General features: G+C 38.0%; 1 protein-coding gene across 1 annotated transcript in view; it reads left to right on the forward strand.

The window, feature by feature from the left end:
* Positions 1 to 21,182, forward strand: part of TMEM135 (transmembrane protein 135) — a 176,775-nt gene that overhangs the window by 34,177 nt on the left and 121,416 nt on the right. Inside the window, exon 4 of the mRNA XM_082772953.1 lies at positions 8,771 to 8,804. Coding sequence (XP_082629079.1) covers positions 8,771 to 8,804 — 34 coding nt within the window. The remainder of the gene's footprint in view (positions 1 to 8,770; positions 8,805 to 21,182) is intronic.

The raw sequence follows: 21,182 nt of genomic DNA on the forward strand, positions 1-21,182 counted from the left end.
TGCAACGTTTTCCATACTTTCTCCTAATTTTTATTAACAGTCCTGTCTGTTCTGTCCGCTCTTTGCCATGATACAGTAGTGATTGCTAGTGAAATCCAATAATCCCTCTGCTGCTAGGTTCCCCAAAGTGTTTTTTTGCTCAGAACGTGTGTGTTTTGCTTTATGACCTGCATGCCTGCCTTGCGGCCAAGCAGCACATGCTGCATTCAGACTGAGAAGGTGCCCAGAAACAAACCAAGTGTTTTCTTTTTGATCAACTGAGCTGATTAAAAACAATTCTCTGTTACAATCCACAGTCCAAAGAGATTGTTATTTGGGGCCATAATTAATGCTCAGTAGGCCTTCTATACCAAGAAAGTTAATGCTTTAAAAAATTGCTGGAAGTCCTTCGTTTCTTCTCCTGAGATTTGATTAATTTGTTATTCTTCTGTTATCTCCTAGTCAATCTTTTATGAAACTGGTAAGTATTTTGGAATCTGGTTTTTATCTCTTCATGAAATCTTGTGAGGTTAAACTGCACTCAATTTGAGTTCCCCCCGTAGGTTGGCCATTGCTTTGGCTCTGTAGACAGCATAGAGAAGCTGGAAGAGGAGGAGGAAAGGAATAATGAAAGAAAATCTATATAAAAGAGTATAGAACAGTTCAAAAAGTAAACTGTAGATGTTATCTTGGGTTGTACTAGCTGAAAACTCGGTAAGAGTTATTGGTACTAATTTAGCTGGAATGTATCACTGTAGATATATTTTCTTTTTGGCTTCTGTCCCTTTCTAGTTTTCTCATACCCTTTCTTTGGCATATATTCAAATCATAGAACATGTTGAGTTTACTTTCTTTCCTTTTAAGAACAACAAATTCTGAGTATTGGCAAGAAAAATAATAGCCATTTTACTTAGCATACAAAATGCTCAAAGCGGGTATTACTGATTTGCAGTTCTGAGCAACTATAAGCTCCTCGACTATAAAGTGACTGTTTCCTACTTGAAACAATCCAAAATTCAGAAAGAGAAAATCTCTTAAAGAGAATAGTGGGGCTCTGGGGCCTTAAACTGTATCTTTTGACATGAAGTTATGTGCCTGAACATTATCTTCGTGTGAAAAACTTGCTACCGGTATTTACTAAGCTCAAAAAGTAATCATTTTCTTTTCTGAAAACTTATTGCTTAGGTCTGTTTTCATAATTTTCGGTATTATTTTGAAAGCTTATCTGTTCCTGCTGATTTTAAGTGAACTTTTGCACCAGGATTTCACTGCTGGCCTCCAGCTGTCAGTAGGAAATTGGTGGGTGTGAGAGATTAACGATACCCTAAACATAATCTGTAGTTCTTGTGTTATTACAGGGATGCAATCACAACTCTAGATCTATCGTTGGTTAGCTTTTGGTGTCAAGCTGCTGTAGAGCAGAAAGAAAAACCTCTTCGTTTTGACCTTTTTCTTTTTGGGGGAAGCCTGTGATTTGCGTGTTTGATTTAATTCTGCAGGTTATAAAGTGGTGTGCTTTACAGTGTGGGGGGGAGGAAAGGAGGGGGGGACTCTTCCTGTTTTTGCAGACCACAAATCCTGTCTGGGGAGCCATTACAAACTATTATGTTAGCTTCTTAGTTTATGCTCAGAAATTAAAGCCAGAGTTAACTCTTTCTTTTCTTTTTGCCTTTTATTATTTTTTTTTTTTTTATTGTGAGAAGGTACAAGGTAATACTTTCAAATTTTAATGTAACAAATCCGTATGGCACAAGCTGTGTCCATTTTACATTCCACCTGGTATTTATTTTTGAATCCACTTATTCCTTTGAAAGTAGTTGTGTATGTGATTTAAGTGCATACAGAAAATGATTGTCAGCCAAAGCAAGGTGATAAAAGTCAGAATATACAGCAGAATATAAAACAGTGGTATTTGTAAAATTCAAAGTTGAATTTGGAGGGAACTTGTTAGAAGTACATTTTTTTCATAAAGATTAAATTTGCTACTTTATAGCCATCTATAGTACAGACCTTGTTGAATAAGTCACAAGAGGAGAAGTTTGACTTGGTTCATTCTTGAAGCTATTGACTCAGATCAGATCTGTCAGTTTGACAATGCCATTGATTTTTGGACAAGCAAAGCATAAGATTGGAATATTAGAAACATGACCTTTTGAACCAGGGATTGAGTTAAAAACCTTTACAGAAAAGCTAAAGCAATTCTTATCTTAGCAATGCATTGGTTATTTGTTTCCCCCAACTTCTAAAATTTACTGTGTACAGGGACAAATGTAACCCATCAGTGAGGCTGCTTAAGCAAGGAACATGTGCTCTCAATTGCATGCACGAAGATGTTTAACATGCTGCTTTATCCTTCTGCAGGCTTCTTGCAGCCATCTCTGCTTGCTCACTGCTGCTGTGTGCTGGGGCGACGAGAGCCATTGCAGGTTTTGGGTCTGGGATGTACTTGCCTTGTTGTGTACCTTGCTCCACGGTGTGATTTTACTGGCTCACAGTTACAGCTAACATCTACAGCTGTTCTAACTGAAAGAGGTGCCTGTTGAGTCAATTTATCTGGATTTTGTACGTAATGGCATTCATGCTGTGGTTATTTTGAGGTATTTGTGATCTGGTCACTTACTTCCACAGAAAAAAAAAGTGACTATTTAAAAAAAAAAAAAAGTATTTAGTTTGAATCTGTTTGATTAGTTGCAGTAAACGTTTAGATTTAAAGGTGTCTACTTGGAAGGGTTTGTAGTTTTGTTTAAACAAGGCAATACAGAAAAAATGATTTAACCTTCATGTTGCCAAAAAAAAGTTACTCGTGAGAAAACTGCTTGACTGGCATGCTATGTATTAGATATATAAAGATGGAGAGAGGAAGGCAAAGAGTAAATACTCAGGAGGAATGAATACTGAGAAGTAGTTTAAAAAATCACAAGTGTCTACTTGTGGCTCTTCAGAGAAAAAGGTGATGTTGGCTCAGTTGGAGATCTTAACTTCTTGAGCCTGGTTGCACTGCTGAAAGGCTGCGCTCCACACTGATGTTCTTTGAAGCATCTTAGGGTCCTTTAGTGTGAAGTGAACAAATACAATTCATTTATAGTAAAATTGACATGAGTATAAGGGTGTTTTAAGGATTCGCTGCACCTTCAAGTGAAGTTATTCTTTTCAGCTTAGCAACAACTTTTTTTTTTTTTTTTTTTTTTTTTTTTTTTTTTTTTTAAGGAAAACCATAAATATATTGAAGGAAAACCATAAACAAGAAGGGAGAACTGGCAGTAAATTTTGTAGGAAAAAATGTCGTGGTTGTTTTTGAAATTGGAATTTTGTATGCCTTGTTATTATATTAAGCCAAAGCTCATATTACTTGTGAAAGTAAAGTTCTTTGTTGAATTTTACAATGTGTCAAGCCAAGCAGAAAAGTATTCCTTAGCAAGCTGTCACACAAACAATATGTTGGCATGCAGATTTGGACAGTTGTCATTGCTCCTCTGGGGTGAATAGGTTCTTTACCTCATGTGTAAGGTGACTTGGACTTTGGCCTCAATCAAATATGTTTTCCAGAACTTAAACTTATATGAAAGTGTAAATACCTTGCTCACAGGAAGATGAACTCAAAGTCTGAGATTGGCACTTTGATTTCTTTAAGATACTGTTGGTTAAACAAAGAATAAGCAATCTTTAATCTGCTTTCTTTATTTCCTGTGCTTTCTTTTCAAGACCTTGAAGATGACTTCAAGTTTCTGAAAAACTGGAACAGCTTCATAAAAGAACCAGGAGTATGTTTGAAGTCTTAAGGAGCATGATGCAAAAACTGAAGGAGCTCAGTTTTTTGTTTAAGAAGTTGTATGTAGCTGGCTTGGTTGGACTCTCACTAGTGTTATAGCGGAGGTAAAGATGTAACTGGTTTCAGTGACTGGAGAGAATTTCATCTAGAACTAGGAAGCAAATTGTAAAGTAGCATTTAAATAACTTATCAGTAGTTGCAAGAGCTTCATTTAAAAAACTTAAAATTTCAGTGATTTCTATTTTTTTGAAGTAAGTGACTAATGAAAACTTGTTCTATGTCAGTTGGAGTCAGATTATTTATTGCAGTAATCTCTTCTGATTTTTAGAATCTGTGAAAAAAATGTTGTATAATTTGAGCTGCTTTCCACTTTTTTTTTTTTTCTCTAGAATGGTGGAATTACTGAGCTGGAGAGGGCCGTGAGAGGTTGTCTTGCCCAGCTTCCTGCTTGGAGCAGGCTCAGCACTGACTTGGGACCAGGTTGCTTTGGGATTTGTGCAGTCAGGACTAGCAGGCCTCTGAGGACAGAAGTCCTGCAACACCTCTGGGTCCATGTTCCAATATTTGACAGTCTTGAGGCAGGGTCTGTTCTCCCACGTGCCTGGTGACAGGATGAGGGAGAATGGGTTAAAGTTGTGCCAGGGGAGGTTTAGGTTGAATATTAGGAAGAACCTCTTCACTGAAAGGGTTGTTAGGCATTGGAATGGGCTGCCCAGGTGGTTCAGTCAACATCCATGGAGGTCTTTAAAGGATGTTTAGGTGTAGAGTTTAGTGATATGGCTTAGTGGAGGTCTTGTTAGTGTTAGGACAGAGGTTGCACTAGGTGATCTTGAAGGTCTCTTCCAACCTAGATAACTTATTCTGTGAAAATACGGTTTCCTCATTGCAAGTCAGAATCCCCCATTTTTCTGTAGCATGCTTCAAAGAGGCTGGTTCTTGCCCTGGTAACCTTGTGGTGCTGGAGGGCTGCTGTTAGGTCCCCCTGTAACCTTCTCATCTCCGGGATGAACCAACCCACGTTTCCACATCGGCTTCTCGCAGGGTGAGTGCTGCAGCCCCAGCCGTGCTGGTGCCTTCCCCTCGACTCACACCAGGCAGTGAACTCTGTCTTGGTTGGGGGACCAAAGCAGGCCCAGTGGTCTGTGTGATGCCTAACAACTGCCAAGTAAAGGGGATTAATCACTTCCCTTGACCTCCTACCTACACTTCTGTTAAGGCAGCCCAGTGTGCTGCTAAGCTTCCTTGCTATTTTTGACCTATAGCTTTTCATTATTTTTTTAAAAAAAGTTATTTTTGACTCTTTCCTCTGGGCAGTACAGTCAAAAAAATATGTTGTTTGAGCTTATAGGCCAAACATAGGCCATAGTTGAAGAGCTGTTGGAGATAGAAGTTGGTCTGAATGCTACTGAGTTGTCCAAAAAACAAGTTGTGTCAAGTAAAACCTTTCTTTGAGGAAGCTACTAATGAACAGAAGAATTATCTTCTGGAAGAATGTGGCCTGTTAGTTAAACATTAAGAACGGAAACAATGAGATTGGAATTATTCAGCCCCAGATGACACAAGCTGTATTGAATAATTGCACTTGGAGGCATTGCTGGCTTATTTCTCTAGCAAATGTACAAGAAAATTCATGTGAACGTGGGAATGGGGAAAAAATTAGGTGAAACAAAATGAAAAGTATTCTAGACACTACTGCTCTTTGACACCTTAAAGGGTGATTCAAAAATGTGTTTGCTTTCATCCAATCACTCTTTTCAGGTAAAAGATACCAGTCTTGCTAAGACTTTAAAAAAAAAAAAAAAAAAAAAAATTCTTAGGTTCTTTAGTTTAACAAAGCAGCCTGGCAGAATTGGGTGGGACATGCCGCCCCATTTTGTGTCCCACTAATACAGCTCTCTTGGATGGTGACTTTGCGTCCTTCTTCTAGTTCAGCATTAGTCAGCCTTTCATTAATTATGTCCTGGTTTGTGTGTGTATGTTCCTTTATTTCCTTTCCCCAAATTAAAAATTCTCTATGTCATTGCTAGCCAGTTGAGGGAAGGGATTGTCCTCCTCTACTCTGCACCGGTGCAGTGCAGCTTCACCTTGAGCATTTTATGCTGGCTTGGGCAACACAGTATAAAAAGGACATGAAACTATTAGAGGGCTACAGAGGAGGGCTATGAAGTTGGCGATGAGTCTAGAGGGGAAGATGTTTGAGGAGCAGCGAAGGTCACTTGGCTTGTTCAGTCCATAGCAGAGCAGGCTGAAGGGAGGCCTCATGGCGGCCTGCAGCTCCCTCACGAGGGGAGCGGAGGGGCAGGCGCTGAGCTCTGCTCTCTGGGGACAGCAACAGGACCTGAGGGAACGGCATGGAGAGGGTCAGGCTGGGGGTTAGGGAAAGGTGCTGCACCCAGAGGGTGGTCAGGCACTAGGACAGGCTCCCCAGGGCAGTGGTCGTGGCACTGAGTCTGCTAGAGTTCAAGAAGTGTTTGGACAGTGCTCTCAGCCATAGGGTCTGATTTTTCGGTGATCATTTGTGGAGCCAGGAGATTGACTCGACAATCTTTGTGTTTCCCTTCCAGCTTGGGATATTCTGTGATTTGGAACTCTGTAGGGTATGAGAGATAATATCAGCTGAAAGGTGGAATTGAAACAGTGATAAGCTAAAATGAAGGTTTTGGTGAGATTAACCTCTAAATGGAAACTGGCAGAGATGAAGAAAGCACAGAGGAGTGAAGGGAAATAAAAATACGTGTGCATCCACTTGGGCTTCCTCTTGCCCGACCATCACTAGTGTAACTACCTGCTGGTCTAGGTCTTCCAGAGATTACTATTCAACACTGGTTCATGGACTGGGGGAGTTAAATCTTAGCCAGTTTGTAGTGTCTTTAAGCCTCCAAAGCAGGTGACTACACATGGCAGACTAATTATTTCTGTTATTTAATTATTTCCTGCTCTTGTAATTTCCCTATTTCTCAATTATATGAGTCTCTTATTTACCAGCTGCAGCTTTAATACAGTCCTTGGGTTGTATCAGCGACCCTTTTGTTTGGACCAGCTCCATCTTTCTGTCCTGTTTTCCATCAGCTGTCATTGTTACAAAATAGTGCCACATTTTCTGTGCTTCCACCCACTTTTTACCAGTTGAGTTCAGAGTTGGGTTAGGTTTGCTGGATCACATTTGCACAGGGCTGGGAAGAGTTGTTTTCTGTAAAAAACACGGAGATATTTATTGCTAAAGCAGTCACAGAATGAAGTTTTGGGGAAAAAGACTGTTTTTGCTTAGAGTTAGCCGAGGCCTTGTTCAGCAGCAAATGCAGACAGGCTTGCTTCAGGCACTTTCAGATGATGTCATGTAGCAGCTTTCTGTATTTTCAACTCCAGAAGTTATTTCCTTGTGTGCTTTCATTGTCTGCATGTTTTTCCTCCCAGTGACCACCTACTTCTTGTATTGGTCTCACTGCAGCTGCACTGTAGCTTCTTATTTCTTTCCTTCCTCTTCTCTAACCCCTTTTCCTTTCTTTGTCTTTGCGATTGGCAGTTTGCATTTAACATTCAGCCAAGAGGGACCACAATAAAAAGCTACGAATTTGACAAGATCAAGCTCCTGGATTTTTAGTACTTGGAGAGAAAAAAAAAATCAGAGGGAGGCCAAAGCACCTCGCGTGCATGTCATCCCTGCCTGTGTGATACAGATACTGCCAGAGAGAGTCCAGGAAGTAAATTATGTGCACTTGCAATACACACTGTGCAATACACACCGTAATACTATTGTCAAAACGCACATTATACTCTTAAAGCTGTGAGAGCTTAAAAAGCTTAACGATTCATTGGTTGCTTGTAGACCTGTTCTGAGAGTTCAATTTCTCTACTGTACAAGGTGAATTTTCCTTCCTTCCTGGTTAGAAGCAGTGTGCAGGATTGTGGTACTTTCTTGTGAGTTATAGAAGTCTCTTTGCTTTAATGCTTCAAGACACAATTCCTTATATGTTGTCTGTTTGTTTCTTTTTTTGTGTGTGCTTCATCCTTACCAAATCTTTAGATTTGGGCTTCTTTTTTAAATCCCTGAGGTTTCCATGCTATGTTCTTGTTGGTTGTTTTTTTTTGTACCTGCATATGGTAGTAGGTGGGGAAGGTATTCAGAGGGGATTTTTTTTTTTTTTTTAAATAATCTACTTTTGCTAGTTAAAGTTTTGAACTTAAACAAAACTTGAATTTTGCTTGTGAATAGAGAGCATCCTGTGGGACTCGGGATGATGTAACATTGCTTCTTCAAATTCAAAGTGATGTGGAAGCACTAGAGTTTTCAAATGGGATTTATCCCCGTGCCTCACATACAGGTTGTGAGAAACCTAGATCTAGGTGCTTTGCTTGGCAAAGTTATAAACACCTGGACACGAGGGTTAGAAAATACTGAAAAAAAGCTTTTTTCTTCCCTTTTTTATTTTTTTTTCTGCTTGCTGCCTTGGAACCATGCAACTGGAATTTTTTTTGCTACTGCCTGTGATTTTGTGTCCTTGTACAACTGCACTGATTTCAAGTTGTTTTGTTAACATACAGTCCTCTTAAGCATTCTGTGCTTAAAAACCTAAAATATCATGACAAACATACAAACTTGGGTGGGTTGGACCTTCTGTCGTTTATGTTGTAACAGCATTAAAAAAATCCCAAATGTTGTGAAGACAAATGAGTTCAGCTTATAAACTCATTTCCATATTAAGTTTAACAGTTAAACTTGATGGTGTTACATTTGAGGCTTTCATTTTTTGTGTTGTTCAAGGTGCCCTGCCCCTTCATGATGCCTTCATGACTCGTGCAGTAGGAATCATTATATATAACTCTGTACATATAATTTCTCACTGTTTTGATACTGTGCTATGAAGGTACTATTTTTGGTTCCGTATGTACTTTTCTATGGGGTAGTAATGATCCATCCTAAATTCTGTTCTTTAATGCAGCATTCTGATGCTTAAACTGTTTTTTCTACGATTTGCAAAAAGTTATTAATCTCTTCACTAATTTTATAACTTCTGTTTCTAGGAGAGGTCTCCTCACAATTTACATGGCCAATCAAGTAAGTAGTACTTTATTTCAAGAGTAAAAATGTGTAATATCATTGGAAATGCATTTTGTTTAAAACTGATTAATGCTGAGATTCATTGCCTTTTTAATCCTCTGAAGACTTTTCAGTTTTTAATTGAAGAATTTTGTGCTATTATGTAATTAAAGTTATCTTAATAGCAAATTGTGATCTTACGTGTTTCAGGAGTAGCTGTAAAGCACACGCTGAACTAGTTTGTTGTACTGTGTTCAAATTTATTGTACCATAAGCCCAAGAAAATGGATAATTTTATGTCCCTTCCTTACTAGAATGACATGTGGTACTTCTAATGATCGTTATTTTTCAGACAAATAATCCAACAATACATACGTCAGTTTTATTATTAATCATTTTTCAAACTGATATATTACGCAAGCAAACATTTTTACCAGATAGTTGTATCAAGTTAATTTTGTCATGTTCTTTGTAATCATAGTCAAAAAACAGTAGTAAATTTATGTAAATACTTTGTACACTAACTTTTTCTAGATATGTATTTCTGTAACATGGTTATATTTCTTTAGGAATGATTGTATTTGCCATAAGAATTATCTAAAGCTTTAATTATCTAAATCTTTTTTATAGTGAGTTGTATAAAGAGTCATAGAAGCAAGAAGAGGGGGGAAAAAAAAACAAACCACTACCACCTAACCAGACAACCTAAGAGGTGTTTTAGAACACTATAACAATTTACTGGGACCTTGAGAGAATCGTATGAACTTAAGGCTCTGTAAAGATTCTTAAGTAGAAGTGTTGAGACAAAGACAATTTATTGCAGTACAGATTGGAGTGATAACACCAATACTTTCTTTTCCATTCTGGTAAAACCATTGTTGATAACTGTTGTAATTGTGACGATACTTGGAATGCTTTTGGAAAGAGATGATATTTCACATGTGCTAGCAAGTAAATATCCTATCCATAGAAATATTTCAAAATGTAGCAAAACCCTTTAGAGTTCTATCTCAAATTCTGGTGTTTAAACTTTTTTTAGGCAGGAATTATTTCTAAATTTATTGTGTTCATACAGTGCCTGTCATTATAGATTCACTCATGAGTAGAGTTTACAGAATTCAGGAGAGATTAATTTTCACCATCAATTTCAACTACTGTTTTAACTTTTATCTGCTTGACTTGGATGGCTCATACCCTGTCCATTAGGTTTCCTTTTCTTTGTGATTTTTTTCTAATTTGAGAGGATGATGAATCCTCATCTTGAAATTTAATTAGTTATATGTTCAGACCCTCAATAACACGTAGCAACAGCACTGCCTTCCTACAGGGATAATTTCGGTTATCCTATGGATAGCCTAGTTATCCTTAGGATCCCTAAGATTTGAAATTTTTCTTGAATTAAGAAGAGCAGGTGTGTAGAAATCTCCCATTCAGGAAGCATAGGTTATTATAAAACTAGTGGTAATTAGTTGAACATCTCATTGTTAATTTGGATTGGGCTTTTCAAGGGAGGGGGGGGGGAAATAGGTGTACTTAAATAGCAAAACCTCTGAGTATCCCAGTACTGAGAAAGTTCATTATGTCCATGGCTCTTAAGTTATGATGCTGCACAACTCACTTGATGTTATAAAGGAAAAGTTAACTGTTGTAGTCAGATTTGTAGTCAGATTTTATGGAAGCCGTTCAATGCCGTGAACGTTCTCTTCAACATAACGGTTTATTTTAGTAACTAGTCTTTGAACTTGGGACAGCCAATGGTTTGGTTCATAAACTGCCCTTGATTATGACATACTTACCTTGTTAGCAAGCTGTGTAGTCACTGCAAATACTTTCCTACTTGTGTTGCTTGTCTGTGGTTGAGAACTTTCTATGCCTTAAGTTTTGCTCATAACTTTAATGTGTCCTTTAAGTATTTGTTATCTTCAGATTGCAGTGTGTTCTGAGAGCTGACGTACTTTAGTTGTTAATGCTGGTGTCTAGATTTCAGACCTGGAATGCAATGTGGCTTAAGCTAGTTGTTAGGTCACGAAAATGGAGAATTTTGCATTTCTTGCATTTTATAAAAACTGGTTTCAGAACCTATTCACATATTCTTTGAACAAAATGTATTATGTTGTTTTGTTTCATGTTTTGCAAAAGTATATTTTATAGTCTGAGCAGTAACTCCATCTTTCTTTCTAGTTCTTCATGGATGCGTTTGTCTAGTTGGGGGGGGGGTAGTTGTAATTAGGGCTCTTGGTTATAAGTAATTATCTTGACTATTGTTGCAGTGAATTTTTATAGCCATACTAGGGCCTTTAATATAGTAACCTTTAAAACAGGAAAATAATTTTTATGTTGGCCATGTTGGCAATGCTTGACAGTTTGCATTCAGAGATGAATTTACATGGTGAAATGGGTGTGATAGGCGTTCACTCAAGTGGCTGCCATTGAGGAGCAAAACACAGGAGAGTGTGAAAGGCAGAAGGTCTAAGGGCCTTTGTTTTGAAAAGGCAACATCTTTATCAACTTTTCTTAATTATTAGAAACATATGAATAAGCATCCTGACTAACTTTAAGTAATGCAGGGATTATAGACTCATATGGCCTGGAACTCCTCAGTTGTATTTTGTGACTACTTACATGATGAAATGACAGATTAAAAATAAGTTGTTTATGTTGTATATGCTCTGTGGAAAAACTGAATGAAAGTGCTCTCTTAAGGTAGCTTTCTGCTAAATTGAATTTATTAGAACAATACACTTGAAAGGTTTTTTTTTTTTTTTTTTTCTTGACTGAAGTAGAAGAAGTAAATATAGGAATATCTGATATGCAGTCAAAAATCAAAAACTTCCAGAAAGCTCAGAAGTTGATTTTAAATTTTTTTTTTTTATTCCTGAGCCCTAACATGGTTGAAAATGTAGGTTTGGAAGTTTTTAACTAGCTACAGTCTGAGAACTGATGTTTCTGTAATACCCCAGCAGAGAGCTGCGGTAGTCAGTGCTGGGGACCACACAGAAGAACGAAGCCCTTCAAGTTCTATTTTGGATCGCACATGTTAATGTCGAGACGTTTCAAGGATTGTAAGTGATGCATTGGTAGTGAACGTATAAGATAATCCTTCATGGATAATTCAAGATCAAAAGGAACCCTAAGATTCCAACAAAAGGTGGAAACTGAAATGTAATCTCTTCAGTTATTTTTATCTGGAAAAGATGATATTAATAAATGAGCGCCCATGAATAATACCTATAGCTCTTAAGTTTCAAAACAGTTATGGCATACTTCATTGTGAACAGCTTGACATTTGAGATGTTGCTTTGAAGTTGAAGAAACCATGTCTTTGAATTAGTTTTTTTTGTTGTTGTTGTTGTTGATGTTGAAACAAAACTGACTAAAAGATGGTCTGACTAAAACATAAAGAACCTGCAAGATAGAAAAAAGACTAATCTCAACTAGGACTCTCTTTTGTTATAAAAGTTTTTGAGAAATAAAAAACTTTGAAAATTGATACATTGTCATTTAAATACTATCCCAAGACACTTATCCTGTGTATGCTCAACTATATGGTGTTTGCTCTTTTCAGAAAAAAATGGAGGTTTATTTACATCTTGTTTGAAATTCAAGCCGTGCCTTGTTATATCAGACTTTACTCATTTTATAGTATAATTTCTAATGGGTTTGAGTAGAATCACAGAATAACTTAGGTTGGAAAAACCGTTAAGACCATCAAGTCCAACCAGCAGTGTATCACTACTAAGTGCACCAAGTGCACTGACACCCTCTTCTCTGGAACCTTCTTTTAGGTAGTTGGAGAGGGCGATGAGGTCCACCTTCAGCATCCTTTTCTCCAGACTAAACAGGCCCAGTTCCCTCAGCCACTCCTCATAACTCTTGTTTTCCAGTCCCTTCACCAGTTTAATTGATCAAGTCCACATCCTTCTTGTGGTGAGGGGCCCAAAACTGAACACAGGTCTTGAGGTGTGGCCTCACCAGTGCCATGTACAAGGGGACAATCACCTCCCTGGTCCTGCTGGCCACACAATTTCTGATGCAGGCCAGGATGCTGTTGGCCTTCTTGCCTACCTGGACACACTGCTGGCTCATGTTCAGCCAGCTGTCAACCGGCACCCCCAGGCCCTTTTTCTGCCAGGCAGCTTTCCAGCCAATGTTCCCCAAGCCCATACTTCTGCACAGGGTTGTGGTGACCCAGGTGCAGCACCTGGCACTCACCCTTTCTGATTGTCATGTATGGTGTTATACACACAAAATTGGAAATGTTAACAAGTTCTTCAGGGTCACGGGTTAAACAATGTACAGCTCAGGCGTGAGATCAGACAGCTGGATGCAAAAGGCAGAGTGGGAATGTTGGGGGCTGGCTTTTGACTGTGATGGAAGGAATTGATGTAGGAATTATTCCCAACCACAGAGAGGCCATTAGGGAGTAGAAAAAATACGAATTTGAAAAATAAGTTGAGAAAGAGCAAGAAAAGGAGGCAGAGATGTACAGTCCAAAAATGAGAAATTAGAACTCTTTGTAGCAAGAGACATGAAGGATTGGAGCTGAGCTGATGTAATGAGAGTTGGACTGTGGGAGTGTTGTAGGTATAACAAGTGGAAGATAGATGGGAGAACATAGAGACTGCTCTAGTTAAAGCAGAAAGCAGATGATGAAGAAAATTATAGGTTTGGAGGGAAAGGAAGTAATGAATTTTGCTGCAATGAATATGAAGAAAAAATGAGCAAGAGCCTAGAGAAAGAGAGACAAAGAGGGTGCTGTTGCTGTCCTGAATATGGGAGTTGGAGAAAATGTCAGCAATAGCGTCTGAATGAATTCTACACAGAAAAATGGCAAGTCCATATTGCACTTACTGCTGTGCTGATAGTAGGTTATCAGTGCATCTATCATGGATGAAGTATTGAGCATAGGAGCTCATATACCAAGGAAGAGATACTGTTTTTAAGGCAAGAACCACATGGCCGTCAGGAGTAAGAAAGGGGAGCGTTTTCCTTTCAAACAAAATTTTGGAGGAAGAATGCATCTTCCTGGATGTAAAGTAAAACAGTGATCACCTGTTACAGATAACATGAATTAAGAGAAATATTGAGAGAGCGGCCAGGAGTGTAAGAAGACTACAATAAAGGGAAGTCCTTAAAAACTGTGTACACTTATGACACTTTTTGGAAAATCTGAGGGCTGCTGTGGGTGTTCCAACAGCCTGCTGTTGAGGCTGAGAGCCTGCTTACTGTGGTACTGTTACATTTGGGCATACCATCTCCTTCCTTTCCCTGTGTCTGCTGTTATAGAAATACTTTTTCAGTAGTATTTCAAGTCCAGTTAAAGCTAAAAAAAAAAATAAAATAAAAATACTGTTTACATTAAATACTGAATAAAACAAGTTGATCAAAAGTATTTGAGTGGGTATTGCTCTGTTTCAGTGTATGATAGAGCACAGGTAGTACAACTGAGAATCGTTTCTTTTGCTTTTGAAGAAGTCAAAGCTGTATCAGTTGAGTTGTTTTTCAGTTATGTAAATAGTCTAAATCCAGCTTCATTTTGGCTGTACCTTTCTTTACTCCAAGCAAGCAATGTAAAGAACAAGTATTGTGCTCCTATGGCTTGAGCTACTTGGTCTAGAAGCAAGCAAAAATGCTGAAGCACAGATCCACAAAGAAATCCCCTTGGATCTAATGGAGAAATGAGTTTCCAGCGCTCTTTAGTCACAGCTTAACTCCAGGTATTTGTATGCTTTCTTACAGGATGGAAGTCATAGCAATTCAAAATACCGCTAAATCTTCATGCTTTGCAGTATTTAAAAAATCAAAACCAGTAGTCTAGTTTAAGATGCATGGTATACTTCGGCAGCAAACAAAGCTTAGCAGCAGTATAGTGTAATATAAAAAGTGGTTAGAATGTTTGAGGCCAAGGGCCCTCCAATATCACCTTCCATGTACACTAAATTTGTTGTTACTGTTTTGTGCCTTGTGGGGAAGGAACACAAGAATGGGCAGAGACTTGCTATGGCAAGAGAAGCAGCAACAACAACAGAAATCTACTTTTAGGCTGTGCTGTTGCTGATTCCGTTTGCCTAAAGGCAAAATGGAAGTATTGTAAATGAAGATAATTGCATACAAAAAGTACTCTGCCACTGAACATTCCGGAGTGATTTTACTAACCAGCTTATCAGGTGCTTTCTGTACAAACTTGCAAATGAGTTGTTATGAATGTTTCAGTACCTTGTGCCTGTTACAATTAAATGTATGATACTGTGAAAATACAGATCGAAGTTTTTTTCCTTGAGTAATGTGCTGTGTGACTGTAAAATCACATTTATGTTGTGTAACTTGCAAGTCTTTTTTGAGAAATTGTTACCTAATTCTGTTATATACTATAAAATATTATATACCAAATTAGCAATATCCTTAAAAATAAGGTGTTGTCACTTTTTTTCAACGATAATTCTGAGGAATAATAGGTATTTGAAATATCCCATTTGTTTTGGCAGGCCATTATATTTGGTTACACAGTTTATTTACTGTAACACAAAAAAAGTTTTCTATTTAAACTTACTAAATTGACGTTTTATAAACAAGGCACCAACTCCTTTTCCATTGGGAACAGCAGTTTTAATCAAAAGACGAGGACAATGCAGGCTGAAGAAGGCCAGATGGATTTACATTTACTCAATAAATATTTTAGAGTTTTTAGAAGCTCTGGTTTCTAGGAAAATGGATTTTCCCACTCCTCCCTTTTTTTTTTTTTTTTTTTTTTTTTTTAGGTTAAAGTTTTGTTGTGTGCTTTCATGGTATTTCTATTTTATTAACATTATACAAAGACTGCTTGGATGGGGAAGCTCGCCTCTCTATTTAGTTTATCAACCGAGGTATGAATACACAGATTTTTATTTATTTATTTATTTATTTTTTTAACTTTTCTAACATCTAAGTAGTAACCTCTATAACTGAAAATGCATAAAATAAATGCTTGAGACACTTGTCTGCTTGGAGTGTAGCTGTCTTTCTGCCACCATCTTTCTTGGTTTGTCGTGGTTAACCGTGGCCCTCTTCTGAGGCAACAGCGGCTTTGGTTACAGCAGCTGGCAGGGACCACGTATATTTATTCTCTAATGTGGCCCAGGCTAGATAGCCTTTTCATTCCTTCCATTATTAGCTTTTGAGTTGATACTGTGGCAGTTTAAGTAGAACCATTGCTTAGTTCCTCCTTATGTGCAAAAAGAAAGAAAAAAGTACTATAACTTTTTTGTTGGAGTAGCAAAATTATTATTTTCTCAATATTATAATGTATTGGTAGAAGAGCATGAATACTTCAATATTCTGCTTTTGACTTCCTAATTAACTTAGAGGAAAAAACACAGCATGAAAGCTTGCAAGGAAGCTCTCTGCTTTTCCTCATTGGAAACCACGCCGAGGTAAAGCTCCGGATCCCAGTGTCAGGCCTGGCTGGAGGAAGACAAACCCCTGATGTTGTGGTAGTGCTCTCAACTGAGGTACGTGTCTGTCACTGCTGCCTGCGTAAGGGAGGAGCAGAAAGGTCAGTATTTAGTGTTGTCTGAAAAGAAGTTTCAAGGATTCATGGCATAATTTCTGCTGTTGCATGGACAAACTGCCTCAGATAATGATGTGCTGCTGGCTGTAGTTGATAAAGGCTTAACTTCTAACAGGCGTGCCAAAACTCATTTTAGTACTAACAAGAAACCATTCTTCTCTAGTGTCAAGTTAGACATCGATATCAACTCAGCAGTGTTTTTTCTGAAGCTACAGTTTTAATATGTGTGCTCTAACACATCTTAATTTTGAAGCTCACTTGACAGGCCTGATTCCCCACATCTAACAATAGCATTTTGGCTATTGGGAGGATTTGTTTACTTCCATTTGTATCAGGTCATGCGACGTTCTTTGATAAGACCTGCCTTTTGTTGAGGAATGGTATTTTTCTGCTGTTCCATCATCTGCATTTAGTAGGAAAGCTTCTTTCCTAATTTCTGTTTCTTTAATGCCTGGACCTTACTGGAAAAAGGGTGTAGAAGAAGAGCTTGCATCTTTTTAATTTCATAGAAGACATAATCAGATGGAGCTCATCTGACATTTATTCTGTGGCCTTCATATCACATACTCTGTCTTAATTGTGTTCTGCTGTTGTGTCGTTCTCTCAGCATCCCCAGGGTACAGTTCAAGAAAAGATGCTGTTAATACCATGTGCCAATTGTAGACTGGAGTGAGAAAGTAAAGAAAATGTTAAATGTAGTAGCAGGAAAAGGATGAAATGTTTTTTATTAAGATGTTAATATCATCACATAAAAAAGGAACATAATTTTGCGAGTAGTTTGGAGGCATATGAAGTTACTCAAAAGAAATGGTTACTCTTTACTGTCAGGCATTAATGTTCAAATCTATTCCACAGGCACCTAAGCAGAAGAAAATTTTTACCCTTTCATGGAATCCTTGAGTTTATTTTGGTGACTGTGCAGGGAGGTGTATTGTATGATCAACATTTCCAAGCTCCTTGCTTAGAAATTAAATGCAGATGTTTTCAAATAATCAAAGACTTAGGCATGTTTTATTCTAGTAGATAAATGCTCAAAACACTTTCCAAAATTTTTATTTTGGAATTCAGAATTAGATGCCATAAATGGGTAAGCTATATATACTTTACACATATCATGTTCTGTGGGATAGGCAGTTTGGCAACCGAAACAGGCAAATTGAAATAAATTGCTACTTTTAAATATAAACTTTACATAAAACTCGTATGAGAAGAGAAATAAGCTGCAGTCTTACTCTCCTTCAAATAGAGCATAATGTGGACTAATTTGATTAACAGAATACTTCACGTAATCAAGTTATGGATAACTGATGGCTCTCTAGGATGGCTTTAAAAGGTTGAAACTTAAGGTCATTGTCACTACCCCCATGTGAAGTCTTTAAGAGACAGGTTTTAAAATTAGGAGTCATGTGAACTTAAACACTGCTGATGTCTTCACTTTTAAGTAATACAGTAATAAAGTTAGATCCTGGCAGCTGGCGCTCTTGTGGATTGACATGGCTAATTGGCTCTGGCATCTTAGCCTCAGGAAACCTCATCCATCACTTCAGAGCAGGACGTTTGGCAAGAGTCAGAGAAAACATTTAATACTTTGTCTCTTGCTTTCTATGTAAAGCTGCTTTGCATTTTTGAGCTTTCCAGTGTATCTTGTTAAACGCTCAATGCAATACTTATTTTTACGCTCCTTTAACGAGATCTTTTACAGTGAGCAGCTACTTGTTTGACTTTCTAGAATTACCAAAAATGTCAGTATTACAAATCTGTTTTGAAACTTCTCTCTCAGATAAAACTTCTGTCTTTTTTACCTTATGCAAAATTCTGTATCAGAAATACTGTTAATGTTAGATGACTTTTTGCTAGTCAGTAACTGGGATTAAAGGAATGTTTAATGGTTATGAAGAGCTCCCAGACACCCATCCCTAGCATGAATAGCATTTCTGATTTTTAGAATTACTGTAGGTGAGAATTTGGTAGATTAGAAAAGATGGGTCAGGAGATTTTTCAAGGCTTCCTAGCAGGTGAAATCCAAGTAGTGTTTGAGGAGAGCTGAGGGTTTTCCTGATGAGAGGAAAGGGTTTAAGAAGTCTCCTGGGGGAGGCTTGTGGGAGCAGGAGTCTCTTACTCTCCCAATGCCCCAACATTCTCAGCAGTCCTCTCTCCTTCTGCCAGCTCTTTACGTTGTCAGGCAACCACATTTCCTCTTCAAGGTCTGAAGAAATAGCCTTCAGCCCCTCCTGGGCTCATCCTAGCTGCCCTCTGGCTGCTGAGCTGAGGCACAAGGCAGGAGGGGAAGGCATTCATGAGCTTGCAGGCCTTTTGGGGAACCATTTATATGACCTTTTCTTAGGTACTATGTATAAGAGAAACACTTAACATTTAGTCAGCCTTCTCTTGTTGGGGTGCAGAGGAAATGTGGAAGGACATTTGCCCCTACTCAGAGACGAGCTGGCTCTGAGCATTCAGGGCCAGCAGCAGAACCGCTCACTGCATGGTAGGCCTCGTCTGTGAAGCCCTGCTTTACCTCTTTCTCTATGTCCCTCTCTATAGCCTTGTAACAAAACTGGGAAGTTCTAATGTATAAAACTTTGGAACTTTTATTTTTTTTGAGGTTTTGGCAGTTCCACTTAAAATCTCCAGTTGTTGCGCGGGTGATGATAGTTGTTGTCACGCTGCTTCTGGAACTGATCAAGTGTTAAGACAGCTTGGGAGGCTTGGCATTCGGATTTCATTTTATAAAAGGAGAAAACTTTAATTCTGTGTTCAAAATACGCAGAATGAAAGCATTTCTAACAGGAATGCAGTTTACATAAGTGTAAGCTCATCCTGCTAGTTTATGATTTAATTAAAAAAAAAAACAACATTTTTTTTACACGCTGTTAATCTTAGCATGGAACTCTCTGATGGAATGGGTGTGTGTTGTTCCTGATTAATCACATTATGTTTAATTACTGCTTTCTGTGCTCCAAATGTTTTGTTCAGAATTAAATCCTTCATGCTCTTCATTACTGATATCCATTCCTATTATATGACTGCCAATTCCAGTGTGATATCGTTCCTGACGTCAGTTATAGGATAATGATAATTAACCAGAGCAACAGTTTCAGCACAGAAATCGTTTTGCTCCTTTTGAATCCTTAAACTTTCAAAATAGAAGTCAATCACATGCTTGCAGTACTTAAATACTTGTTCCACAGAAAGTTTTGGAGAAAAATAAAAGATGTTTAGTCTAAAAGTTGTAAACTCCCCACAGAAGCAATAATCAGTGAGTTGTTTTGGAAAACAGTACAGCCAGCTTCACTGTCTTCATGGTATTTGTACTACAAAACAAAAAAATACACCTTTGCACGTACAATCTGAAATACTAATTGTTTTCATATTTTCACTTCTATGTTTTGAAGGAGTATTTTCTATGTTAAAAAGTGTGTGGCATGGTTATGTACAACAGTGATTCCCGAAGTCTTATTAATTATGTAAATAAGTAAATATTTTAACCTATATTTACAATCAGCTGTAATGGATGTGCTGGTGTATAGCAATAAGCTTGTGTAAACTGGCAAATGTTAGCACGTGGTGGTTTAAGTTCTTTATGTTCTGCTGTTACAGGATATGTAGATTTTTAAACAGTGCCGAGACTAAGTTTTTTAATTGTGTAAACAGTCATTGGTTTGGCATTCAGGGGGAGGTGGTTCATTTGAAATCTTGTCTCCGTGATATGCTCCTTATGCCTTTAATAAGGTTAGAAAAGTGGAGGAGGACAACTTCTAGCACAGCTTGTAAATGTCAGTCTGGATAGGAGGCAGTTCAGCTTGAAAACAATATTGGTGTTGGAAAAGTGAAAGGAAAAAAAAAAATCTCGTCTGGGAACTATTCTCCCACGAGGAAAAACTGTTTTCAAAAATGTAAAATTATGATCATTTTTGGTAATGCAGAAGGAAGTAGTTCTGAAATACCAAACTACATCTAGTAAATGTGGGGAAAACCAAAGACAGAACAAAATTTATTTCGGCTAGATCTAAAACCGCCTGGTTTCCTGAAGGTAGTATTTCACCTTGGCTTGAGCCCTGTTCACACGTGAAACTTTCCAATTAATGTGTTCTCTTTAAGACTACTCTTTCTTCGGAAGACAAGATGACTTAAATAGAATTTTTACAGGAAAATAGACACGACTGTGGGAGTAGGACCCATTTTTGAATCTTCTCCCCTTTTCCAGGCTACAGGATAGGGGTCAGCAGCCGAGACTGTTACTCTCAATGGAATTTCAAGGACGCATCAGTAACCATATCTTACTGCAATATTCTGTTAAACAGGGTTATTTCAGAGGAGCTGTACCATTTGATGTTGGTCTTGTATGGTCACTGCCACATCCTGTGGCAAATGTAAATTTCAACAGGGCATTTTGTAGCTAATCTTTTAATGTTCATGTAATTTGAGTGCTGTGGTTCCCTGAGAGTTTCTTTACGGTTCAGTAACCTCTCTCCGCCTGCTCAGAAGAAATGGACTGCTTCAGTAGCTGCTGATCTTCTCAAGTCCGGTAATTACTCTTGAAGAAGGCAAGAGACGTTTGTGCACTTTGTTAAAATTAGTCTGGATTCCGCACCCAATATTTCTAGGGAGAAGAGTGATCTGAAGTGAGAATTGGGAGAGGGGTAGAAGGCTGTATATTTAACAACATTTTTCTTGGCTTCAGTACCTATTTTACATTGATAGAATTTGTTTTGTCAAATTGTTTTTGTTTTTGTTTGAATTGTCTCATATCCAATTTTTATGAATTTTATTAAGCATATCCATTATAACCCTAGTTAGAAATAATGTGAGCATCAGTTTCAGTGATCTTGTGTCAGACTGACTTTCTG

This window comes from Aythya marila (assembly GCF_965140915.1).
Source record: "Aythya marila genome assembly, chromosome: 1".
NCBI lineage: Eukaryota > Metazoa > Chordata > Aves > Anseriformes > Anatidae > Aythya > Aythya marila.